Source organism: Echiichthys vipera (genome assembly GCF_963691815.1).
Source record: "Echiichthys vipera genome assembly, chromosome: 1".
Classification (NCBI taxonomy): domain Eukaryota; kingdom Metazoa; phylum Chordata; class Actinopteri; order Perciformes; family Trachinidae; genus Echiichthys; species Echiichthys vipera.
Window position 1 is genome coordinate 19,315,234 of NC_139826.1, and position 26,727 is coordinate 19,341,960.

At 42.4% G+C, this 26,727-nt stretch overlaps 1 protein-coding gene across 3 annotated transcripts in view; it reads left to right on the plus strand.

The window, feature by feature from the left end:
- Nucleotides 1-308: 308 nt before the first annotated feature.
- Nucleotides 309-26,727, plus strand: part of itsn2b (intersectin 2b) — a 33,055-nt gene continuing 6,636 nt past the window's right edge. Inside the window, exons 1-27 of one of the 3 annotated variants that reach the window (XM_083912955.1) lie at nucleotides 309-550; nucleotides 7,911-7,970; nucleotides 9,510-9,602; nucleotides 10,071-10,134; nucleotides 10,262-10,449; nucleotides 11,529-11,774; nucleotides 12,516-12,612; nucleotides 12,757-12,893; nucleotides 13,821-13,884; nucleotides 14,550-14,687; nucleotides 15,287-15,375; nucleotides 16,214-16,476; nucleotides 16,584-16,733; nucleotides 16,879-17,019; nucleotides 17,154-17,241; nucleotides 17,555-17,694; nucleotides 18,863-19,020; nucleotides 19,171-19,964; nucleotides 20,072-20,193; nucleotides 20,363-20,629; nucleotides 20,766-20,962; nucleotides 22,303-22,358; nucleotides 22,819-22,985; nucleotides 23,113-23,143; nucleotides 23,247-23,368; nucleotides 24,421-24,517; nucleotides 24,655-24,849. In XM_083912955.1, coding sequence (XP_083769081.1) covers nucleotides 7,964-7,970; nucleotides 9,510-9,602; nucleotides 10,071-10,134; nucleotides 10,262-10,449; nucleotides 11,529-11,774; nucleotides 12,516-12,612; nucleotides 12,757-12,893; nucleotides 13,821-13,884; nucleotides 14,550-14,687; nucleotides 15,287-15,375; nucleotides 16,214-16,476; nucleotides 16,584-16,733; nucleotides 16,879-17,019; nucleotides 17,154-17,241; nucleotides 17,555-17,694; nucleotides 18,863-19,020; nucleotides 19,171-19,964; nucleotides 20,072-20,193; nucleotides 20,363-20,629; nucleotides 20,766-20,962; nucleotides 22,303-22,358; nucleotides 22,819-22,985; nucleotides 23,113-23,143; nucleotides 23,247-23,368; nucleotides 24,421-24,517; nucleotides 24,655-24,849 — 4,111 coding nt within the window. In that variant the 5' untranslated portion in view covers nucleotides 309-550; nucleotides 7,911-7,963. The remainder of the gene's footprint in view (nucleotides 551-7,910; nucleotides 7,971-9,509; nucleotides 9,603-10,070; nucleotides 10,135-10,261; nucleotides 10,450-11,528; nucleotides 11,775-12,515; nucleotides 12,613-12,756; nucleotides 12,894-13,820; nucleotides 13,885-14,549; nucleotides 14,688-15,286; nucleotides 15,376-16,213; nucleotides 16,477-16,583; nucleotides 16,734-16,878; nucleotides 17,020-17,153; nucleotides 17,242-17,554; nucleotides 17,695-18,862; nucleotides 19,021-19,170; nucleotides 19,965-20,071; nucleotides 20,194-20,362; nucleotides 20,630-20,765; nucleotides 20,963-22,302; nucleotides 22,359-22,818; nucleotides 22,986-23,112; nucleotides 23,144-23,246; nucleotides 23,369-24,420; nucleotides 24,518-24,654; nucleotides 24,850-26,727) is intronic. The other 2 variants (XM_083912957.1, XM_083912956.1) reach the window with 2 other exon arrangements.

Sequence of the window (26,727 nt, forward strand, 5' to 3'; positions counted from 1 at the left end):
CATGTATATATTTATTTATGCACTTATATATTTATTGAGTCATGTTTAGTCCTCCATAAAAAGTAGTCAGTATAGGACTTGAAATGAGAAAAGACTGTAGTTCTTGTGTTGCCTTCTCCATTTCTTATCTTCCTCCTCAATTGTTCTCCTTCCCCATCTGTTCAACTATTACCCCCTCCCTCTCTCTCTATCTCTCCCCCTCTCACCCTCTCCCTCCCTCCCTCCCTCTCTCTCTCTCTCCCTCCCTCCCTCCCTCTCTCCTCCCACCCTGCGGACGCTCACACGTTAACAGCCACTGATGATCGTCGTCAGCCATGTTGTTGCTGTGACACACCGAGCTGTCAGCAACAGGTCCTCTTTGAGTAACAAACGCTGCTAAACTGTGACATTTTCTGCACAAACCGCGCTCTCGCACGGTCGCGACCCTCCGCGGCGCGTCTGGAGACCCGGGGATCACTTCACGGCCCCTCGGACGCTTTCGGGAGTTGGTGTTTTTCTGGCCGCGGTGAGAGAGAGGTACGCCAGAGAAACTGCTTATCTAAGCATGACTGTAAGTTTGATATTCTGTAAATGTTTCTACACATTTATCTTCACATACGTTTCTGTGATTATGTACAGTTTGTTAATGTTTGTGTAGTCGATCTGTGATTCCAGGAGTTAAAATATCTTTGAAGGGGGTGATGCTGGGATGGGAGTTAGGTTAGCTGGCTAAGTTATGATTTCATTAGAAGGGAGCTATTATCGATGCCTGGTCTCTGCTGGGACTTGTGTGAGGCGTTGTGAAGTGTAGCAAAGGCAGATTTGCAGGTCAGTCTCCGAAATTCCTCTCGGTTCAAACGAGTTGAGCAGGTTGCAGGTCGGCTGGTGACAAGTAATCAGGGAATGTTACTCTATCAGTTCAGAGTTCACATATCCTCAAGCCACTTGGAGGTTGTGAATAAAGAATATATCCAGCAGTGCCCAGTTAGTTTTTATTTCTTTGGCCTATTTTCGGTCATTTGCACATGTTTTGTCTAAAGTGGCATAATCAGAGTCACCAGTAAATAAGCATTCATTTCCAATTAAGTTACAATTAAACCCCAAACAGTGTAATGTAGGAAACCACAATCATTATTTTGTCAGCATTTGATAAATAATAATATACAGGTTAACGACACCCAAAAATACAGATTTGTTAGCACCTCTTGCTGTTTTATTCTTTATCCACACAGTGGTGTAGTGGAGGATATACACAGATATAAAAGGTATACCCACGTCTTTTTCTGGCAGTGTACAGTATACCTACCTTTCAGTTAACGAGCCATGGGAATATACAGGAGAGCATAATACCCACCCCTCCTTGGTAACCTACCTATTTACCTAGTAGTACACCCACCTCGTCAAACTACACTAATCCACTACACTAGTGATAGGCCGATGCATCGGCCAGCCAACACAGCAGCCTGTCGGCCGATACGATGAATTTCTATCGTAATTGAGGGAGCAAAAGTAGCATTGGCTCCAAATATCGACTCAAGAAAATCGGCAGTGCGTTTCAGTCATCGGCTCAGGCTGATGAAAAAAAATCTGTATCGGCATCGATCCTAAAAAATCCACTACACTACTGAGTCCACAGGTCTGAGATGAGCACAGATTACTTTACACTTTACAAAGTTCTTTTTCTATAAAATCTTAAATTGTATTTCATTCTGCATTTCCTACACAACAGGCTGATGAAAAAGCTCTCCTGTCAAGCTCAGCAGCATACAAGTAACGCATTAGCAGGGGTAATGTCGACGGCCCGTTCCAAAGCAGTTTCTGTTAAGCAGTCATCGTGCGGCACTTTATGAACTGACTGAAATGTTTAACGTCTACAGTGAAGCTTAGAGCCATAGAGCCTTTTTTAATATTCTTGTGACCATGGAGCAATCACTTTTCATAAGTAAATACGCTGGCTGAGATTGCAGAGAGAATTGATGTGTCCATTCAGTGGGCGGGGTGATAATTCAGTTGGAAAGGCCCGGTGTGAGATACATGCTGAAGAGTCTGCCACAGGAGGGGCTGTTGGGTTTATGATGCCGCTAGTATTAAAGCCAGCGAAATATTGCAGTGGTTCAGGGTTGCAAAGGGACCGGATAATTTCCGGTAAATTTCTGGAAACTTTCCAGAAACTTTTCATGGGAGTTATGAGAATTTATGGTAATTATCTAAACTATTATTTTATGAGAATTTATGGTAATTATCTAAACTATTATTTTATGAGAATTTATGGTAATTATCTAAACTATTATTTTATGAGAATTTATGGTAATTATCTGTATATAAGCTGTATATCATATCCAAACACAAGTATAAACGTTTTGTTTTGTCAGCCATGCGAAATAATACATTTAAAAAAACATTACATTTCAACAGAATTATTTGTAACTTGTAATTATTTATTACAACTTACAAATAGGCTTCCCCTCAGACATCTCTGTGGAGCTCAAGTTCAGGGTCTTCAGTTTACATTATTATTAAAGTGTTTACATTGATACTCAGTATGGCTGCCATAACCTTAACTGGCAGTTTTCTTCATCACTGTCACACTGCTTGATCACCACTGTTAAAAGTACAACCTGGAGTATCTACTGTAACTCAGAGCACCTCTGGACGCACATACACACAGTTCTGCCAGAAAACTATAAAATAATAATTTATCACAAGGCTTTCTCCAGTTCTGACATATCATCTTGATATGTGGAGAAATCAGGGCGGGTCAAAGGAGGGGGCAGCATGCCTGGCCTCTAAAGAAAACACAACACAGCACAGCACTGCAAACCGTGTTAATCAAACCCAGTCTGAAACACTCCCATGGGCCTTTGCAGCACTTTCTGAGTGGGTGAACACCACAAGTGGATGGGTGTTTATGGCAGAGTGGGTGGATGCATTGTGTTGAAATATCACTTAAAAAGTTAGCTGTATGGTGGGGAGCAGTCAGAAAGACATAAAAATACAATAACACAGAAGAGAGGGAAATGAATGACACAGGAGATTGATTGCCAATGGCGCATGGGTAATTTTACTGTACACAGGAACAAACGCAGAGGGAGAGAGAGAGAGAGAGAGAGTCATTGGGGTGGAGTTGATGTCATTGCTGTGAGGTCAGCGAGCGGGGCAGCTGAAAATCAATCAGAGAAAAGGTTCATTGTAAAACTTCCTTTTTTCTCATAGTATCATCCATCTGTCTGGATCTTCGTGTAGTTCTGTTTTTCCTTCTGTCGATGTAAAAGAGTCTGCATCGCAGCAGTGTGCACTAAAAAATGCACATTAAACAGAGCATAAGGGACCAAACTGACTTGGACAGATACGCTCATAAAAGAGAAAGAGACAGGGTTCAAAGCTGCTTCTGAAGCAGCTAAGGTCAGGGACAGCCAGGCTATTTATCCAACAGTTTTCAGTGTTGTATGTACTAACACAGAGACAGAAATGTCCCAGACACTCTTTCGGCAGGAACCAAACTAGAACTAAAGCAGGTGAGATCTGACCGACATAGCCAAGCCATAAATGAAACCTTTTACCACCACACTCCAGTCCGGCATTAATACAGCATTAAGGGGCTCACGCTGACCTTGAGAAAATGTTCAATTTTAGTCCAAAGGAAATGTGCAAGCTGAAAGAAGTTTGTACATTTCCATTGGTTTTTGACATAGCAGGAAAACCACAGGTGTATAATCGGGGCTGCACTCCCTTTCGCTATTCACTAGTTTCAAAGCCATGCCACAGTGTATTCTCTTCTGGCTCACAGACTTACTGATACACACATACCGTAAGATTTGAGATATCATGTTTCTAGCGGCCTCTTTGGCGGTAAGATGTAATTGCAGGCCAGTCTGTTCTTTCAGAGCCTCCATCTTGTCACGGTCACTGTGTGTGTTGGCTTTTTTTTTGCTCTTTTGTAAACTTTATTGAAACACATTCACCTCTCCACTTCCAGCCCATCCCCTATATGTTACCCTCTTAAATCCACACACACACACATGTTCCTATTACACTTGTGCCCTTACTACAAGCCTGACCTAGAAGTTGTGAGTTTCCGATTACAAGGAAGCGCAGCATAACCGAAGATCTGGGCCGGCCGAGGGAATGTCGCCACAGACAGATATTGAAATACTCGTCAAAAAGGCAAGTATAAGCGCTTTCATTAGTGGGTCATGTGATCAATTACTATTGTTTTAACTCACTCTTTGAAAGTGATTCATTTAACAGACAATTAAATAGAGGAAAATCTTACGGAGTACATCTTTAAAGGGATAAGAATCTTCGTTAACAATGCTAATGACACCTGTACTTTTCCTGCTCCGGCCTAATGTAGACCTGGATTTGAATCCACAGCTGAAAATGTATGGTAGCTGTCTAATGTTTAATATACTGTATACAGTTAAATAACGTTGCAGTGGGGAAAATGAAGAAAATTACCAGACACCCACTATGAGTTTCGTAAAAAATCTCCCTCTCTTTTGCTAGTAGACTGTGGGTCACCTGTCTGTACAATATCCCTCGCAGCTGGTCTTTTTCACATGCTCTGTTCACCTTGACAGTTAGGCCCCAATTTCACCTGGTACAACCATGTGATCTGTGTCTGGATCACTGCATTCAATATGGTATTAATAAGCTTTCTCATTGTCTTAAATTCTGCTCGTATTGTGATTGGATTCAGTTGGGTTGTTTTTTTTGGTTTCTCAGGTCCAGGAAGAAGAGCCATAGACATCATTATTATGTTTAGCCCACTGGCTAATATGAGTCATATATCTATTTATGTATTCAACCATGACAACAGTGGGACTACCGTGCATGTGTGGGCAACATGAATGGCTTACACAGTCAGTAACCTGGAGTCTGTTTTCCAACCTTGTTTTTAGTGGTGTTTAATAGGTCCTGCATCACAGGCGAAGTGCTGCTTACGTTTCTAGGGCAGGAGGAACCCTCAGAGAGGATTTGCATGAGGTTTGCAAAGCTGAGTCTCCCACTGAAGTCAGTCACTTGTGCCGGCCAGTTGTTCAATCGGTCAGTTGGTCAGGCAGGAAAAGTCAGACTCCTCTGTCACTCTGGAAACAGTAAAGCTAATACTGCTATCTTTCATTTATTCATTATTACTCCTACAGTGTTGCATTACCAGAGGTTACACCCCACAACTAAAACCTGACCAATACTGAATGGCTTAGATTGTTGACTGATGTCAGCTTATCACTCATATCCTGTATTGGCACGTGTAAGGCAATATGCACAAAAATTGCTTTACTGGGAGTTCATACAGTGGTTTGTCTAGTGAACTCCACTTTTACACCACTGGGCTGTGCAACACCTGAGATGTCAGGCATCTTGAGATTAACATGTTTATTATTTAAAAGTATTTAGAAACGTCGTCTTTAAACGAGCCGTCAGGACTTCTGTAGAGTCGTGATGTCACACGTTTACTGTATACAGCTAGAAAGTGCAGCTACAGTGCCGTGACAGTCATTCCTCTGCTGCAGAGATGCCAGAAAACCTGTTAAAGCTGACGAATCAGAGCCGACTGGGCTTTTTCAGGAAGCATTTCAGACAGAGGGGGAATACAGTTAAATTCAGACAGACGGTATAAGAAAAATAATGTGTGTTTTTTGTTTTTTTTAAAGCATGTCAACATGTTCTAGTAGAAACCAAAAATACAAATAGGAACTTGGAAAAATAGCATAATATGGAAATCTTTAAGTTGAGTTGAGTTTATGGCTGTGGCATTTTTTCCAACTAGTTAAATAATCCATGCACTCAACTAAATGGTAACCTGCTGTTTTGGAAAAAAATACTTTATACTTTATACATTGTTAATGCCAGAAGTCCCCATATGCACTTGATCATAATTTGATAAAGACTGTATATGATGAACAAGGGCAGAATGAAAGAGAAAGGCAGAAAGTGTGAGGATGAAGTGCAGGAGGACTTGACCCAGGAGGATTGAAGGAGAAGGAGAGAGGTAGGGAGATAGATGCCAGGCAGCAGATTAGCCCTCCCTTGATGTTCTCTGCCCTTGTGAGAGCATCGATCAGACCACGTTCACAGAAACTACACACTCACTCTCATTCTGTTTTTTCTCTCCCTCTCTCTTTCTCTCATTCATATTCTCTTTCATGTGCTTATATCAATTAACAACTCAGTTATTTAGCTTCCTAAACCTCACTTATCAATCCGTCATTCTTGTCCCAAGTTCCAACCCAAGCTCTGACTTTCATTTTTTTTGGGGACATCAAAGCTGTCCCTCTGCCAAAACTGATGATCACTTCCTGTCAGCTGACGTCAGACAAGGAAATACTTGTGACTGTGGGTGACCGGGCAGGAAGTGTTGAGAAGAAAGATTGGAATGTCTTTCCTCCTTTTCCTCCTCCGACTGCATCATGTGAGTCTGACTTGCTGATGGGACAGAGATAGTCACGGAGGAAGCAGGTGTTCAGCACGATAGGAATGAAGTGAATGTGAAAGCCCAAGAACCAACATGAAAGTCATTCAGTGTCCCCAAGATGCATGAAAATAAATGCAGCTTTGTATTTGATGTTAGATATTCAAAATAAATGCTGAAAAGTATATGTGGCCTTCTGTTATCCATCTGGTATTGAAGCAAAAGTTCACACTTTCCATCCCACAGTAAAAAACTGTTATAGATCTAAACACAGCAGTTTTGCTTTGGCTGTATTTCCACAGGTGGAACAGCGCTGCAGTCAAAGATGAGACCTATAAATAATATGCCAAGCCCAGCATGACTCAAGTAATTGGTCTCTTGTCAACAGAGAGGCAGAACGCATATATGGTGCATTTCGTTTGTGAACACAAGTCTGGTACATTTAACATGTTGTGATCTACCACAAGCATCCGCCTAACCTAAAGTAATGTGAAAAACAGAAAATGTGGTCTAGTTGACAGAGAATCTAGAAATTAAAAAATTTAAATCCCTATAGCTCTTAATTCTTAATTTAGTAAATGGACATTAGTTCACCAAAGGTTGTCACTAATCACCTAAAACTGAAAGAAGTGGACCCACTATATAAAACAGGTTCATGCAACAGTATCTACTTTCCCACACTTACTTTCGTGTGCTTGACTCAACAAGAGTGGGTTTAAATCATGATGTAACGGCAAAAGGCGTGGTCATCTGTGACAGGAAGGCAGGTTTGAAATCACGGTAAAACGGTAGGTTGGTGTGCCCATCTGGCGATCCTCTGACTTTTCAGTGCTAGCATGCTAACACACTGAGATAAAATGGTTAAAATAGTAAATATACCTGCTTAGCATCATTTTGTGAGCACGCTGACCAGCATTTAGCTCACTGCTTTGCCGGAGTACAGTCTCTCAGAGCTGCTAGCGTTACTGTAAACTTTGTATGAAGTTGGCAATCTCAAAGCTTTACAATAAACAAAAGACAACACTTGACGCTTCTTCAGATTTTTTTTAGAAGCATCCCGTAGCAGATGTACATTGGTGACATTTTGTTGACCACCACAGTACAACATCTAAAGTAAATCCATAGTTTCAGAACATTAGAGTCAGGATATAACAGCAGACAATCACTTGGAGTGTCTTGGAGTTCCCTGTAACCCACAAATGGCGCTCACAGTGAGCTGAAAAATGAACCATAAAGCGGTAAAACCTGGGCAGTAGTGTAGTATTGGTGCATGACCACTACTACCATGGTCTGTGTGGATAGTATTGGAAAATGTCCCAGTAGTTAAAAAGCTTTGGGACGTGGCCAGAGTGCTTCTGACTGAAGAGAACAGGAGGAGTCCTGTTTGACTCTGCTGACGGACCAGAATCTCTCTCTCTCTCTCTCTTTGCCTTTTTCTCTCCCTCCCCTCAGTGACACCACTGTCCTGTCTTAGCTGCAGTATTGAGAGATAACTGGGCTGTGACTGTGTGTTTTGCAGATGGACAGTAGCTGAGGACGCTGCCGGGAGTCCCCTCTCTGCCACCTGCAAATATGAATGGTAAGGCGTGTGTGTGTGTGCGCTTGTGCGTGTGTGCGCGTGTGTGCGCGTGTGTGTGCGCGCGTGTGTGCGCGTGTGTGTGTGTGTGTGTGTGTGCGCGCGTGCACACTGTTGTAATCATTTGTCTCCTACCTCTTCTTCTTCTTAAAAGCTCCACTGTCCTCCTCTGGAACCACCTTACTTTTTCTCTACTTTTAATACATTTGTTGTGCTCTTAGGTCATTGCAAAGTCTATTTTGACCACCGCTTTGTTTATGGTTGCAGGAACTCTAAGTGTATGTTGGTTACAGTAAAGTAGACTATTCATTCACTGTGTCTGCTGATGGACTGTGGAGTAACCACTGATGTGTAGTCGGCCTCAGTGAAAGTGTTGTTTTTCCCTCCTGTCTGAACAAAGTGACACAGTAACAGCACGCTTCATTATCACTTTGTCAATATCAGTGCATTCCCAACTCCTGACTGTCACTGAGGCTGGCCTCGGGCTCTCTCATCTCGTTTGTGAGTGTTTGTGAGTTTTTGTGTGTGTGTGTGTGTGTGTAATATGTGCAAAGTGTATGCTTGATTGCTTTGCTCAGATTTACGTGTTATCCTTTTGTAATTTACACTTTATTACACTTAAATGTACACTGAGGAGGTAAAACAGGAACATGGAACTGTTCAAGGAGCTGCTTTGCTGAACCCATAAATCTCTCAGATGAGATACATTTACTGATATGTGTAGGTGATTAAGCCTGCTTTTGTTATGGCTAGAATATATTAGTCGCTGAATTAATTATGAATTAACTCGACTCGTTAAACTTTAGGATTGATTTGACCTCGGAGTAGGGCACCACACCAAATTAAGACAGGATGTTTTTTAAACTTTGGTGAAGGTTTAATACCTGTTAGTTATTTAAAGTAATTGATTATTTACATTTTTATCAGTCTCGTCTTGAACGCGTTAGTTCGTACCACAGCCTTATCAGGGACCAACACTTTCTGCACAGAACGGAAGACTCCCACAACGACGTAAAGTTATAAACATTTATTTGACTACCTAACAAAGAGAATACAGGACAGTGCAACACTGAATAGAGAAGTGAAAAAGGTGTGATGTGGATATAAAACACTATCTTTGGTTGATTTTCCATTATTAAACTCTCTGATATCCAATTTAACCAAGATCTTTAGGCAGACAGTTTTAACAGATACAGATACTGAGTGACGGGCCTATTATTAAAACACAAACTATTTCAGGAATTAGATGGAGACTTTGCACTTCTGAAACCACATAAACATAATCACAACAAGATACAAATAATGCATATACTTTTTCACACTTGCTGAGCAGACAACCAGACACAAAAACTCCTTAAACAGCACTTCCTCATGAGCTCCTACATATGAAAAGATCTCTTTGTTTTTATTCAGTAAGGTGAGATAACTCTAGTTCTTAGAACAGACCGATGCTTACTGCACCGATGTTCTCTTATCTAGAGATAATAACTATGTCCTGTGTTTGGTGCTTCACATTGTGGAATTTCTTCTTTTTCTCTCGAGGTGGTGTAAGTGTATGGGCGATCTCTCCAGAGGAGAGGGTCAAACATGATCAGAAGTTTGACACCCTCTCCCCGTCTATGGGCTATGTCTCAGGTATACACACTAACACACACGTCATCGCACAGACTGTTTATGCAGCTCGCTCGCACTGATCTCCCTGCCAGTACAGTTCATAATGCTATTTCACCAGGACACACCCTTCAGGCATTCACTGTATAAAGCACAGTGATTACCCAATATCACAATTATACACATGCACATGAAAGTATAAATTGCTATAAAACGCACACAAATGTTGGTTGGTTAGTGTTTTTCTGATCTATACTTATATTGACTTTAAGAGCACTTTGCATTCACCTGGAGTTTACTACTTTACTTCTGTGAGCACACTAATGTTGTTGACATGCTCAGATGATCAAGCAAATCTACACATGCGCACAGGCACAAATATACTGTAGATAGTGATGTTTTGTATGCAGGCACATTTTTCAGTTTCACATGCAGGAGAATCTCAATGTTCTTGTGTTTCTCTGTTTCTTCCTCGTTGGTCTCTTTCTGTAGGGGAGCAGGCGAGGAAGTTTCTCCTACAATCAGGGCTGCCTGCTTCAGTTTTGGCTGAGATATGGTGAGAAACACTCACGTACACTTAGATTTTTGAGAGATTGGTTTCTTTAGGCGTTTTCACTGTAATCTGTACTTGAAGCACAATATCTTAACACTCTTTGATGACTCTGTTTTCCTCTGTCTCTCAGGGCTCTGGCTGACATGAATAAAGATGGGAAGATGGACAGGCTGGAGTTTTCCATTGCTATGAAGCTCATAAAGCTAAAACTCCAGGGTACACCGCTTCCCTCAGCACTGCCAATCATTATGAAGCAGCCTCCAGTGTCTGCTCCAGCCCTTAATAACCCCACCTCATCCTTGACCAACCCAGCCTATGGTACAGTTTTATTATTATCATTACTATTATATACTTTATGTGGATGTTACTGTCCACATTTTGGACACTGTGTGTTTAGCCCAGCAATCGCAGCCTTTAAGTAAAATGAAAAATACATTTACTTTCACTTGACCTTCATTTAGATCTCCATAACACCCCTGTAAACTTGTTTGAATGCATCTTGTACGGTTATCGGTCCAGTGGCGTAAAATGTGGAGGCCCAGGCCCCCTTACCTACTTCCTACCCCCTACTTCCGGCATTCTTGCTGGGACTGCACCCATCTTTGACCTTGACCTTCATTTTGATCTCGACTACACACCTGTAAAGTTTTGTTACTGTATCTTTCACAATTAGGAGACTATTGCAGTGATAGTATCTACCCTCAGACAGACAGGCAAAATACTCAAAAGCTCCTCTGTGGTCATTTCCATGAGTATATTTCGCCATGATTACACACACACACACACACACACACACACACACACACACACACACACACACACACACACACACATATACACACACACACACACGCACACACACGCACACACACACACACACACACACACACACACACACACACAGACAGACTCACAAGGTGACTCTGTTTGGCTGCAGGTGTGTCGTACATGCCGACTTTTGATCACAGATCAGCAGGAAGCTCCAGCCTGCTTGCGACGGGATGGGATTGGCCGAACTCTGTTCATTTGAGCTGCCCACTAATGTGAAGCCAGTTGAAAGTCAACAAAGTTTCCCTTTCATATCTCCCTCGTCCTTCTCCTGATCTAACAGGGCCAACAGTGCTCTGCTCTGATCTCTGTATCAGGCCAATCTCCAAGCCCGCCCACTTTTTAGCAGGCTAAACTGTTAAATTTCAGTGGGAATACCTCCCATTACAGAAGCTAAAGCCAAATTACGTTTCATAGGGACAAAAAGAAATGTGTAATAAAAGATTTAAATGTAACACAAAAAAAGAAATTTGCGGAGTTTAACATTTATTGACAGGCTCTGTCTTTCTGATCTCCATACATGTGTGCGCTGTGTCATCTGACTGGTTTACCTGATGTGTGTGTCCTAGGTATGACAAACATGTCCATGATGCCCGGGACAAACCTTGGCTTGATGACCCCGATCTCCATGGCTTCCTCTGGACACTCAACTTTGACACCAATGACAGGCCTCGCCCATTTGGTTCCTACATCAGGCCTGAGCCCTCTAATGGCCACCCCCTCCAGGCCCCTGATGCCCACAGTGGGAAACGCCTCCCTGCCAAACGGCACCATTGGATTCCTCCAGCCAATCCCAGCTGGAGCTTTGGCCACTGGTAGATTTTGGTTTTTATTTCCAACTTCTAAAATCTGTTTCCTCTCCCCCTTTTTTCCTTGTGTATCTTTCAGTGAGTCATCAGGAAGTTCTCCTGTTTGATTAAATGCATTCATCTGTCTCTTGATTATCACTTGCAAGTGGCTTATTTTCTCGCAATGCAATTTCATAACTAGATGACCTTTATATAGCACTTAATTGCATGTTTTCTGGTAATTCAGTAAATAAATAGTTTATACGTAATAACCACATTATAAAGCCTGTTATTGTAAACTTGCATTTTAATTAAATGCTTGACAAATAAAAAGTATTGAATATTTTGCTTGCTTTTATTAAGAGCTTAAGTGCAAAATGAAGCTAAGGCTCAAGTATCAAAAGGTAAAGCGTTGTCCAAATGGGATATATATACACACACACACACACACACACACACACACACACACACACACACACACACACACACACACACACACACACACACACACACACACACACACACACACACACACACACACACACACACACACACACACACACACACACACACACACACAAACACAAACAAACAGTCTTGCTGTCCTTGGCTGGATGACAGTTTATTAGCGACCCACTGATGGGCTCCCCTCCCGTAGGGCGTCAAGATCCTATGGTTGTGGTTATTGGCTACAATAAAAATGTCATCATATTACTGCAGATATAGGATAGTATGTAATGGGTATTTGTGTGTGCTTTGTGTTATCAGGCCTACCTCTCTCTGCATCCCCTTACTCCTCCCCCCTAGGACTCTCTTCTTCTGGTATGAATAAGGCCTCGTCGCTGCTTGACCTAACATCTACCAGGTAACACACACACCATAAAAACACACTGAGAAATTTGGAAGCACCAAGCAAGTTCCCCGTTTGTACAAACAGTGCCTCTTATATCTTGTTAGTGTTTTTGAAGTTTGGTAATCTTGGCTTATATGTGTGTGTTTTTTCTTTCAGCTCCGCTTCCTCCTCCCCCTCTGTGATGTCACCCATGCTGACCGTTCCCAGCGATTGGGCTGTGCCACACGCCTCCAGACTCAAATACAGACAGCAGTTCAACAGCTTGGATAAACATATGACAGGATACCTCAGTGGTACGAAGTGTGTGCGTGCGTGTGTGCGTGTCTATGTGTGTGTCTACATATGTGACGGTGTGGTTGTCATACAAAACCAAACTACGTCCGGAATGCAGGCGTGGATGTTCATGAACAACAGTCACTGATGATTTCATAACGGTTTCCTCCCTCTTTCTTTCTATGTGTGTCAAGTCTTTGCTAACTCTAAGGAAGTGGCAGCCGTGGGTGTGTTCCGACACAGGGGCAGTTTCTCCACACACACACACACACACACACACACACACACACACACACACACACACACAGACAGCAAAGTATGCATTTCGTTCTGTTACTGCAAGCCTTGCTGGACCTGTTCTTTCAAAATAGCCACGATGCATTCATACGACAGGCATGCATGCGCGCACACACACTTATGCACACTCACTTGCAGACAATTTCTAAGTAGTTTGACTTTGCACATTGTGTGAAATCCATTACATTAAATAAATGACATGAACAGCTTTTATCATTTTTACGAGCTTTAGATTCAATCTCTTTGTAGATTATAGCAGATTATTGCAGACGAGAGCTTTCTGTTAAACTAACCTGTTAAATAAAAGCTGGCTGTTGTTCATACTTTCAGTCTTTAGGTCATCATCTCTTATATCGAGTTCAAGGGATGCTAAAGATTTCTCTGTTCCTATTTAGACATGATCACCCTTGTTTTAGTAAACCGAAAGAGAACCTAGAACCACTCTTGAAAACAGCTGTGATGATGATGATGATGATGATGCACAGGACTGCCCTCTTTGTTCACCTGCCACATTTTAGTTTACTGAGTTGCAGTAATTGACACATACTGTACAGGTCCTTACACACAGATCCTTGAGTTTTTCCTTTCTCCAGCACACCCACACATCTGTGCTATACAGGCGTTCTAACATTTGTCACTCTTGTCGCCAGGTCAGCAGGTGAGAGGTGCCATGGCGACCACGATGCTGACTCAGACACAGCTGGCTTCCATCTGGTGAGTGAGTGTGTGAGTGCATGAGTCTGTGTGTGTGTGTGTGTGTGTGTGTGTGTGTGCGCGCGTGTGAACATGTCCAATGATTGTGCGACAGTGTTGTGTTCAAGAGTCAAAGTCAGGTTTGACAGCCATTCCACTGTAGCTGGTGTGACAACAGGCTATTGTTTGTTAAGGAAAGTACTTGTTTACAAGTCAAGGCTGCTCTGAGTTTCGATTACCAGTGAACATGAAGAAATACATTTTGTTATTGTAACATTTGTTTAAATCCTATTACTGTACCTCTGCTGTGATTTTTTCCCTTTTTTTTCCTGGTTTTAATACAAAATATAAGTCCCATATATTTTCTGCATGCAAATGATCCCTGTAATAGGTCTCTATAACTTGCGCCTCTTGTAGCTCATAGGCTGGACATGTCAACGTAGATCAGAATCCATAAGTGGCTGAGAAGTTTAGTCGCTGAACTCAACTTGCGAGTGCAGCCTAACATGAATGTGACGAAAAAGCTGATAAACAGAAAGTTGTAATCATTTTTAAGACCTTCTCTAAATGTGCAAAATATTTCCTAATTATCTGAAAGTGCCGTCCTATCCTGTGTGTAATTCTGCACTGTCAGTATGAAATTATGTATGAACACATTACAACTCCAATTTGCAACCCCCCTGCAGGAATTTAGCTGATGTGGATAAGGACGGCAAGCTAAAAGCTGAGGAGTTTATTCTGGCAATGCATCTCGTGGATATAGCAAAGACTGGACAACCACTGCCGCTAACACTGCCAACTGAACTGGTACCACCCTCACAAAGGTATGTGCACACATATGGAACAATTGAACAAAAACATTGCAAATAATATGTGTGGCAGATACGTATATGTTGTGTCTATATGTTCTCAACATTTAAGTCCATTAGACATGGACTACGATAATGTATATGTTTATTTAAAGGTCCCATATTCTGCAAATTGTCAGGTTTATACTTCCACTGTATTTTTGTACTGGTGTTTCTACTAGAACATGTTTTTAAAAATACATTAAATCAATATTTTTCGCCTACTTTCTGTCTAAAGCGCTCCATTTTAGCGCCTGTAACTTTAATCGCCCCTCCCTTTAAAAGCCAAGTCTGCTCTGATTAGTCAGTGTTTCCAGGTCTTCTTGCATTCGGGGAATGACTGACAACCATACAGAAGTCCTGATGGCTTGTTAAAAGACACAGTTTCTAAATACAGGCTGTGTGTGTTTCTCTGTGATTGAGCGTTTTGATACTGTCACAGTATTTATATAGCACCTCAACCTGCTTTATAATAAAAAAAGACATGGAAATCTCACTTTTTACATTATGGGACCTTTAACATGTTGATTAAATGATTATGTATTTGTGTAAGTTAATTTGATTCTATGTTCCAGGGGTGCAGTGAATGGATCCAGCACTTCTCCCTATGCAGCTCTGACTGATGACTTTGACATAGATCCTCCACAGAAAGCCAAATACAACTGTCAGTACTCACTCAGTCTTTTCTTGCTTCACTGCATTATGTTCAGTTGTTTTCTCTATATTCTCCATGTCTAAGATAAAGCAAAGCCGCAAGAATACCTACAAACTAGATCAGATCACTCAGTATAATCAATAGCTAGGGTTGTCATTTTTGTACACATACTGAGTCATAATTGAATAGCGTAAACACACATATTGTTGTGACAGCCACTTGCAGCAGCCAGTCAAGGGCAGCCAAGTGACACTACGGTGTTGGGTTTGTACGCACTATCTTCTTACACACAGTCACAAGTTGAAGCAGGTTACATCAAGTGTTATTAAATATTAAGTTCACAGCTAAATGCTATTTTAAAATCCTTAAATCGCCTGAACATCAATTACAATCTCATAATTTCTCAGTGACAGTTTTACTGAAACTACAAATTATGAATGGAGCGTGGACTGGTGGCTGGAGAAGTGCCAGTTCATCTCCTGGGCACTGCCAAGGTGCTGTTGAGCAAGGCACCGAACCCCCAACTGCTTGGGGCGCTGAGCCATTGGCAGCCCCCTCGCTCTGACATCTCTCCATTAATTGCATGTATATAGGTCCTGTTTGTGCATGTGTGTATTTCGGGTGTGTAACATGAATAATAATAATAATAACAGAGTGAACAGAGTCTTCTTCTTCTAAACCTAATTAAGATTAAAATAAGTTGAATCAGTTTAATACGTTTATTCATTCAAATAAAGTAAATATTTAATGAATAAACCAATTAAACTGATTAATTTAGTATATTTAATCCCAGTAATCATAAAATGTACACCCACTTCATCCAAGCTTTTTATTTGTCTTTATTCAGTGACATTCGAGGATAAATTCAAAGCTAACCTGGAGCGAGGGAACGCAGAACTAGAGAAAAGAAGACTGGCTCTGCAGGAGGCGGAGAGGAGGGAGATGGAGCGGCGCGCACAGAAGGCGAGAGAGGAGCAAGAGAGGAGAGAGGAAGAGGCTCGGGAGGCTGAGGAGAGGAGGAGGAAAGAGGAGGAGAGGAGGCTGGAGCGACAGAGGGAGCTGGAGAGGCAGAAAGAAGAAGAGCGACAGAGAGAGATAGAGAGAAAAGAGGTGAGGGACTTTATATACTGTATTTGGAAGACTTTAAGACTTTTTGTATGAATGCTTCCTCCTTTATAGCTAAAACAGAGAGTTGTTCCTTTATGGTTACGTCCCAGGCTGCACAGCGGGAGCTCGAGCACCAGAGGAAGGAGGAGTGGGAGAGGAGGCGGCGAGGAGAGCTCAAGATAAAGAGGGAGCAGGAGCAAGATGATATCATCAGATTGAAAGCTAAGAAAAGGAGTCTTGAGATGGAGCTGGAGGCTGTGGTGAGTGGTGGAGAGACACTGTTGGTTTATTTCAGTGCATTATATCACATCCTACGTGCTGTAGGCGTTCAGTGCTTGCCTCTGTTTGTCCAGCTGCCATAGTGAACTTGAGAGATTGTAAACTTTTTGTTTCTCACTACCTCAGGGTAATAAGCATCGTCAGATTTCAGACCGGCTGCGCGACTTTCAGAACAAGAAGAAGCATCAGAAGACGGAGCTGGATCTGACCAATCAAAGGAAAGAGGCGCGTCAGCAGGACATTAACAACCTGCAGAAACAGCTAGAGGTGTGTATGTGTTCCATGTGTTTTTCCGTGATTTATTTGTCCGATCATTGCTTTCTGGAGAGAGAATGCATTCCCAAATATTTCCCTCCAATGACGCATTTCTTGTTGCTCCTGATGCATTTCCTCTTGGTCAGGAGTTCCAGAGGAAGTTGTCCCAGCTGACTCCGGAGCAGAGGAGACTGGCTGAGCAACTCAGAAACATGTCTGTAAATAACCTGCCTGGTGAGTATTGACGGATTAACTGACAGAGTTCAGGAACAAAAAACTTGCACTGATGGATGATAAAAGAACACGACACATTAGTAGTCATATACCGGTAAATTTAGAATATATTCATATATTAATTAACGTAAATATATGATATCATGCATCAAACCACTGCAGATATGATAATATTAAATAAGTAATATTCTTATTACTAAAATATGCAGACTGTGCAAACCATGAATATGAATATAATAATTTTCACTTTGTAAACCGACCTGCTGGTAGCACTGGGAATATTCTTGTTGAGCTGTATTTCATCCGTTTGTAGCATCGAGCGTGTCTGCCATGAAAGTAGCCGCTACGGAGAAAAAAGGGACATGTGAGAAACTGCGAGAGCAGATGGAAGCTCTGGAAAAAGACACCGCTGCCAAACTGTCTGAGATGGACCGGTACAACAAAGATATGCAGGTAAGAATGAAATACACTGGTTAATAGAATAGTTCAACATGACATCAGTTAAAACAACACTATACTGCCTGTTTTTATGCAGTGACATGGAGCTTGTGGACAGTTTTTGCTGTTTTTTTAAAAGGTCTCAAAATATCTTTTATGATATGAAATCACATCTTAATCATATTCAAACTCTGGCGTGATTTTTTTCCCCAGCTGTTTTGGAGATAACGCCTCCCTGCTGCCTCACTTTTCCTTGTTAGCAGGTGCTGATCTAAGTCATAGCCAACTCTAGCAGTTAGACTCATGGCATACTCAAGTATCAATGACTACAAACGGGTGACATTACTTGATTAAAAGTGCAGGACATGAAATGGACTTCCATCTGTGACTGTGTATTTCCATGTTAGTACAGTATTTGATTATATGTTTCTTAAATTACATAAAATGAATAGGGTGTTGCTAAACTCATCACATCTGTAATTCTTGTTAATCTTGTTATCTGCCTGTTTTATACCACGTGTTTGGACTGTGCCATACCCGTTTTTTAACCTCCACAAGTATCTTATTTGTTACTTACTACTGCAGCCCGGCCTTTGATGCCTCTTTTCTCTCCATTTCTTTCCATCATAACCTCCTTTCTTACATTCTGATACTCTTTCCCTTTTCACTTCTCTTCTCTCCCCTTATTTCTTTCTTTGTTGCCATGCTTGTTGTCCTTCCTCTATTCTTCCTTCCTCTTCCCTCTCACCCATCTCCTATCCCCTGTCTCTTGCCCGACTTTACAGTGTGTGGATGATGAAGACTCTATGCTTCAGGCTGTCTTCTGTCTGCTGACCTGCCTCCGTAACCTCTTCTTCCTACTAAAGGTTTTCGCTTTAGGTCTCTTTTGTTGTTCTTGTCTTTTTCTGCTCTTTTCTATTGTTCATTGCTAATTTTTCTCCATCCTTCTGACATCTGGTGTCTGTGCTGTTTTAGCTCTTTGGCATTGCTGTCTTTCTTTCTTCCCTCTGTCTCTCACATGCTCCGACAAAATGCTCAATGTTTAGGCACCTCTGTGCATGCTATGTGTTTGTGCACGCTGTGTGTGTTCAGTGCTTAGCCTGACTATTTACTCCGCTCATTCTTTAATTCAGACACATATCTTTCGCTCTGCCAGTAAAGTTTTTTTGTTTGTTTGTGTCAGGAACTGAGAGAGAGCCAGAGAAAACAGCAGGCGGCACTTGAGAAACTACGGAGCGTCAAAGAGGACAAACAGCGTGAGCTGATTCGAAGGAAGGGGGAAGAGGAGAGGAAACGACAGGAGGAGGAAAGGAGGCGAAGGGAGGAGGAGGAAGCACAGAGGTATTCTGCTTTAACACAGAATTCTCCAAATGTGTCATGTTAAAGCAACAAATGTGATGTCTCGACTGAATGTCCATTCCAACGTAAATTTAAAATTGTGCCTTTTCACCTTGATAAACAAAAGTTTTAAAATAACGTTCCCACTCACAGGCGTATTAAAATGGAAAAAGAGCGCCAATGGCAGGAGAAGCTGAGGAAGGATGAAGAGGAGCGTCAGAGGAGACTTCAGGAGGAGAAAGAGGCCAAACAGAGGGAGGAGGAGGAGAAAGAGAGACAAGCTCTCATCCAGGCTGCTAAGGAGCAGGCCGAACGAGAGCTCAGAGCCAAGGAGGAGGCAGAGCGGAAGAGAAGAGAGGTGGAGGAGAGGAAGAAAAGAGAAGAGGAGGAGCGGCAGAAGCAAGCGGAGAGACGAAGGCAGGAGGAGGAGAGGAGGAAGTTGGAGGAGGAGAGGAGGCAACTAGAAGATGAGAGGAGGAAACTGGAGGAAGAAAGGAGGAAAGAGGAGAAGAGAAGGAAAGAAGAGGAGGAGCGACGCAAGGCGGAGGAAGAGAGGAAGAGGTTGGAGGAGGAGCGAAGAGAGGAGGAGCGCCTGAGAGAGAAGGAGGAGGAGGAGAGGAGGAGACAGAGGGCAGCCGTGGCCGCCGTCCGAGATGCGGAGGAGAGGAGAAAGCTAGAAGAGGAGGAGCGAAAGAAGAGGGAGGAGGAGGAGAGGAGAAAGAGAGATGAAGACAGGAGGAAGCTGCAGCAGCAACAGGACGAGGACAGGAGGAAGCGTGAGGAGGCGAGAAAGAGGGCAGAAGAGGAGAGGAAGAGAAAAGAGGAAGAAGAGGGGAAGAGGAAAGCTGAGGAGGCGAGGAAGAGGAAGGAGGAGGCCCCTCGTCAGCAGCTGAGTGGAGGGAAGGTGGATGTTCAGGCTCTGCTGAGAGGACTGGAGGAGAGGAAGGGTAAAACACACACACACAAACACACACGTTATTCTGTTTTTCTACACTGTGACACGCTCTGCAGTAGAAGCTAAACTGACATTAGGATCCCTGATGTGACGCTTTAGGTGGGCAACCCCGGGCCACACAGCACAGGAAGTCAGCGGCCCTCACATCCTTCAAAGCGCTCTACCCGTTCACCGCCCGAAACAATGAAGAGCTCAACTTCAGCGCAGACGATATTATCGAGGTAAGAAACTGAAGTCTTGCTAGGGCCCGACAAAAGACACAACTGCCGCAGGAAAGATGGAACTCTTCTTTTTACTCGTGTTTAAAATGTCTCTTTCTTTTACCTCTTCCTACCTCTTTTACTTTTGTCGCTCTTTGTCTTTCTCAACTTTCCTGTCTCCTCCCATCAGGTGGATGAGACGACAGAGCGAGAGGAGGGTTGGTTGTATGGCAGCAGGCAGGGGAAGATGGGCTGGTTCCCGGAGAGCTACGTCGAGAGAGTGGCCCCATCAGTTAATAACGCTGCTGCTGCTGCTGCTGCTGCTGCTGCTCCTCCTAAAGTGCCGCTCCAGTCACAGCTTTGCAATGCTCTCGAAGCTGTCAAGGCAGCAGGAACAAAGTCTGCCTTCACGCCAACGCATTCTCCAAACCCTGCACCCTCTGAGACACAAGGACAGGTGGGAGTTTTCTACCCTTATAAAACGGGTCCTTTTACAGGTGTACCGGCTACTCTCTTTTAATACACAGTTATGAGTATTATGAGACATATAGAAACGCTCAAATACTCAGTCTGTCTCCCTGTGCCTTCAACAGCAGGTGGTGGGTAACCTGTTGGCCCAGGCCCTGTGTTCGTGGACAGCAAAGACAGACAGCCATCTGAACTTCAATAAAGACGATGTCATCCAGGTGTTGGAGCAGCAGGAGAACTGGTGGCTGGGAGAGCTGAACAGCGAACGGGGCTGGTTCCCCAAAACATACGTGACACTGCTGGGAGAAGAAGAGAGCTCAGAGTGAGTCGGCATTCGCACATTTCCCATAATTAAACGAGTGAGAGGACAGTGGTTTTTGTCTCTTTGTAAAAGTATCAACGGTTTTAAAGTTTAAATTCCTCTCTGAGTCCTTTTCTGGAAGCCCCGAAGGCAGGTTATTGGTTTAGCTGGGGAGTATTAGTAGTGACTTTGACTGAAACGTGCACAGCCGTGATTTCAGTTCCATTAATTCCCCAGCTATATTTCAGACCTCACTTTGCCTGTGTTTGGCAGTGTGAGGTGAATAAAACAGGTGTACACTGCCATTACTCATAGCTGAGTCAACTCTGAACATGATGCACATATTGTATGATTCAGTGTGACTTGCTACAATATCATTATCTCTGATGTCCTTCACAGATAAACCTCCATCAGTCTGCTTAGAAATCATAGGAAAAACGTCCAGAACTTGCTTGGGAATCATGTTTCTATTTTTTCTTCAGGCTCCAAGTAATCCAGTCACAGTTGTCTGTACATACGTTGGTACATCGCAAACTGCTAATAGCTAAATCTGCATGCTTTTAATGTGCTAATTTTCCCAATATGTAAACAAATATAGGCTGAAGGCACAGGGCTCAAGTCAATTTATTACACTTTATTTCAACTCAAAGTTGCACAACGGAATATAGCTGTAGTTCATAAGAAAAACCAAAACACGCACATAAACTCAGGAGGCTGAAGCACATACCTTTCCACTTTCTAGACCAATATATTCTGTGGCTGGGATGCGTTCTGTCTCAGGGTAAATCAGTGAAAACATGTATCAGTCACATGCTGATGCCTTTGTGTCAGTAAGTGAGAGTCTAAAGGTGTGGTAACTATTCCAGTATGTCAGGTATTTACAGCAGAAATTACTTCTTCCCTCCTCTTGTGTTAAGAGAGTCACACGCACTTCGACAGCGGCATCAAGTTATACATACTGTACAGTATGATTCCAGCTGGCGTTGTACCAGACCGCTGTGGTGAAGAGGAAGCGGATTTACCAGTCAGTCCAGTCACATTCAGCTCTGGTCAGGAGGTCTGGCTAATAACCAAAATAATTAGATTGCAGGTGGAGGAGCCCAGAGTTGAACCCTGGCTCATTTTGTAATGAAAGAAGAAGGTTAAAGTGTGTCAGCCTTTGAATAGCAGACTCCAGGTCAGACCCGGACTATGCAGCGGGGATTCATACCCCCATCTGGCACAAGGATGCATGTCAACTCCCCAGGAGAAGCTTAAGGACGTGGCTGGGGGCAAATGTTTTGGTACTTCTGTGATCCAGATAAGCGTTGGAGGATGGTTACATGAATAAATATAGTAATGTAGTCTGTTTGTGTTTACAGTACGAAGAGCTCACCTCCTGATGCTTCAGAGTCTAGCGACAGCCTGCAGATGGAAGGTACAGTAAAATATTTTCTGAAATGCCGTGCATTAAAAAAAAAAAAATTTTCTGACTCAACCACTCAGGTGGTTTAAAGGACAAAGATTGCATTTATTTTAAAGTGCTCAAACAAGGCGATTGCTGAGATTGCTGAAATATTAGTGGTTTAAAAAAAGCAGTTTTGGATGGTTCAGCACTCTGCCCAAGCTACTCAGGGTTAGCCATGTCTGGCGGTTGGCAACTCACCAGGGTCCATTAACGGCAGACTTACACTTTAAGTTTTGTCTAATGTGTCCTCTCTTAAGTTTACAATGAAAATAGATTAGATAAAGTCCTCTAGAGATGTCTTAAAATGGCAGTATATAACAACATTATTTGGAATAATATAATATATATAATAATGAGAGAAACAGGCCTTGTATTAGCTGGAGCTTTAGCTATGTGTTTTTACATGTTCATATATTCTTTTCCTTTCCAGAATACACGGCACTGTACACCTATGAGTCTCCGGAGCTCGGTGACCTGACGTTCAGAGAGGGAGATGTGATCCTGGTGAGCAAGAGAGAGGGAGAGTGGTGGCACGGCTCTATAGGCGACAGCACAGGCGTCTTCCCCAGCAACTACGTCAAACCTAAAGAGACAGATGTAAGAACACTTGACACATATACAAACATTATACTGCAAGGCATATGTTGTCTTCTTCACTCCCTGTTTTTATCTTTTTGTAGTACTTCTAAAGGTTTGTAATGATGATATAACTGTATGTTTTCAGACATCAAGTATATCTGGAAAGAAGAAGCCAGGTAACCCCTTTTTTTGTTTAGTTTCGTCGTCTCTGACTCGCATAAGAACACAATACCTGCTTTTGCATTTTGTCAAAGTTGCATTTGTGCGTTGTGCGCTCAGAGATCGCCCAGGTGATGAAGGCCCACCCCTCTGCTAGCCCTGAACAGCTGAATCTGGAAAACGGACAGCTCATCCTTATCCTCGGCAAGAACGCGTCTGGCTGGTGGCTCGGAGAACTGCAGGTCAGTTTTTAACCGCTGTTCAGAGGTTTTCTGTGGGTCCATCGGAACCTGAGCGTTGTCTGGGTTTTTCTTTTTTCTGTCGCTCCTGTCACATTCTTTCTCACTCTTTTTACTTCTTGCAATATAAAGTCTCTATGGAAACATCACAATGAATGGAATTACGGAGATCTCAGAAATGTTTTTGCCCAGTATAAGAAAATGCCATAAATCCTTTAAAAAGTTCAATTTCTTTGATAATTTATTTTACAAAAATTTGAGAAAAGATGTTAACTGTAAATACAACGAAGTGGCCACAAGTGTAGCCAGTTAATGAAACACAGATCAGGGCTCCACGTGCTTTACATATTGAAATATTTACATTTTTACAACCTCTCTGGTCGTCTTGTCTCTGCTTTGCTTAGATAGTTTGTCAGCCTCAGCAGAGTCAATCATGGCTTCCAAGTCGCACTGAGGAGGACAGAATTTAATATTTCCTTTTACAGGATCTGGTTCTTGCAAAGGGTTTATTTTTTGGCATCATTTCAGAAAAGACCCCTAGAATGAAGGGATTTTTATCATACCAATAATTTTAAATTTTCTGAAGTATTGACGCATTCAAGGACATTTGGATCTGTTTATACAGTTTCTGGCCATGATAAATGGTGTTATTTGGGCAATTTTTTTAAAAGATTACATGCTTTTCACACTTGCCGGCAGGTTTTTGGTTCAGAGGGTTAATACTTTACCGTAGAAAACCACAGAGGGTCTCAGCAGTTCTTGACATTTTACACTAGCCAACCTTTTTGGCTTGTGACACACTAAAAAAAAAGCACATTTTGCATAGGTATATCAGTAGTCACCAGTTTAGCCAAATCATTTTTTTGTTTCCTATTATTTTATCAAAATCTGTGTGGTTTTCTTGCGGGGGACTCGACCCCCAGGTTGGAAACCACTGCACCTGAGGTTTCTGATGGAGGACTCCAAGTTCAAGGATTTGCAGATAACTGTTGATCAGCATCCCTGCTCTGTGATTACAACCTCATTCTGCACGTTTGTTTGTCGTCTGACTGCAGGCCCGTGGTAAAAAGCGCCAAAAAGGTTGGTTTCCTGCCTCGCATGTCAAAGTATTGGGATCCAACAGCGGCAAGTCCACACCAGCACCTCCCCCAGGTAACACACACACACACACACACACACACACACACACACACACCCTTCTACAAGTAAGGTTCACACCAGCGGTGAAGAGTAGTAAAGTACACTACATAAATACAATAATTGTGTTGTTAACTCTTCTTCTCTCTCAGTCTGTCAGGTGATAGCCATATACGACTACACAGCCGCCAACGGGGACGAGATGAGCTTCTCCAAAGGTCAGCTGATCAACGTTTTGGACAAGAACAACCCTGATTGGTGGAAAGGAGAGATCAACGGGGCCACCGGTCTGTTTCCCACCAATTACGTTAAGATGACCACGGCCGAATGTGACCCCAGCCAGCAGTGTAAGTGAAATCCCTTAAGAGTGAAAGGATGACACAGAGATGCTCTTCTTCCATGTTGCTTCAAGCCCCCATGACTAACTAAGATTATCCTTTGTTCATCTGTGCAACCTCCTCTACTATCACTGATATTTCTTCATCCACCCACCTCTTCATCTGTATATCCTTTCTTCTCATTGACTATTTCACCTTTTCCCCTGTTTGTCCCACTTCCTCCCTCCCCAAACTGTATCTCTCTCTCTCTCTCCATTCCTCTGCTTCTGTCTCTTTCTCCTTCTAGGGCGGTAGAAAGTCCTCTTCCTCCTCCTCCTCCTCCACCTCCTCTTGCTTCTTCCTACTCCAGACGAGAGACCTACTCTAACACACTGCACTGAAGGCGCAGAGTGTCTGGACTCCTTGTCTACTAACTTCTCCCACTGAGCTTAAGTGTGTGTGTGTGTGTGTGTGTGTGCATGTGTGCGTGAAAACAAGATTCAGGACCTGCGACACCATTCTTATGACTCTCAATGCTGATTCTGTGAATTGTTAGAGCCTCTGTGCCTTTTTGTGATTCCCTCGCTCCTTGTTTCTATTGTGAACTGATGCTAAAATGCGTCTGAAGCAGAGGGATAGTGGGTCTGTCTGTGGCATGTCCCTCTTATTTCCTTTTGTTTCTTTTCACAAGACACTTACCCCTCCGCCCTTTTCCTCACCTCTTGTCCTTTTCTGTTTTTCTTACACATATTTTTTTCCATTCTTTAGCTCACACAGAGCCCACTATTTGTCTCTGCCTCTCTTTTCTGAGAGTTCTCTTTATTGAGACACGATGTGCAACTGTCACTTTGTAAGCCTTGTTCTTTATATTATCGATGAAAAGCATTGTAACACTCAAGCCTGTGGGTATTTTGACCCAGCATTCCTGCACTTAATGCTTAAAAGAAGGCAAGTCATCAGAGAAATATGTTCAGGTAGGAAGAACGGATTATAGGGGCTGCAATAACAATTATTTTCATTGTCGATTAATCTGAATTACTTGATGAATGGATTATTTTAGTTTGGTCTTTAAAATGTGAGAAGATGCTGATAAATCCCAATGCCTGAGATGAAGTCTTCAAATGAAAATATTCACATTTAAAGAATCAGAGAATTGTTTTTTTTCTTAGAAAATAACTTAAACCGATTATTACCTGATTATCAATACAACTAATAGATTAATCAGTTCATCGTTGCAGCTCTACAGTAATATGTTCAACAAAAACTTGAGCGGAGAGTATGCTATAAAAATAAGAAATTTAGTCTGGAACAAAACAGATGTTTGAAGATGTAGCAGAACATGTTGCACTTGTAAAAGTGGGTGATCCACTTTGACAGAAGGCTTCATCAAGAGCTCATAGCAGCTGTAAACACTGATCCGACAACATACACCTGTGGAGCATTTGTGGTAAAAGATGGTGTAACTATTTTTGAAGAGGTGTCTAATATATTTTCTGATTCTGACATAGAACATAAAAAATAAAGATTGTTTTGCAGTGACGTGTTTTAGTTTTCTTAAATGAAATATCAGTCTTCACCTCTACAGGGTGTGTGTGTGTTTATGCAATGTTTATATAGTCAACATTATACACATGATTAAGATGGACAGATATACAGAAGGTGAACAAATGTTTTTGTAACCTGTACTCAGCTCAACGCAAAGTCAAACATGTCTTCTTTGTGTGGTGGGAACTGTTAATTTTAGGCAGCTGATCTGGACGTTCTCTCAAAATGTCCCAATTAACAGGAGTTACTAAAAATTAGAAACGACAACAAGGGAGCTTTTTCCACTCTGCACATACGTCACAGGGTGAGAAAGATAGAATTCCTCTTCCTGTTTTGGTACAAACAGATTTGGTCATGGAGAAG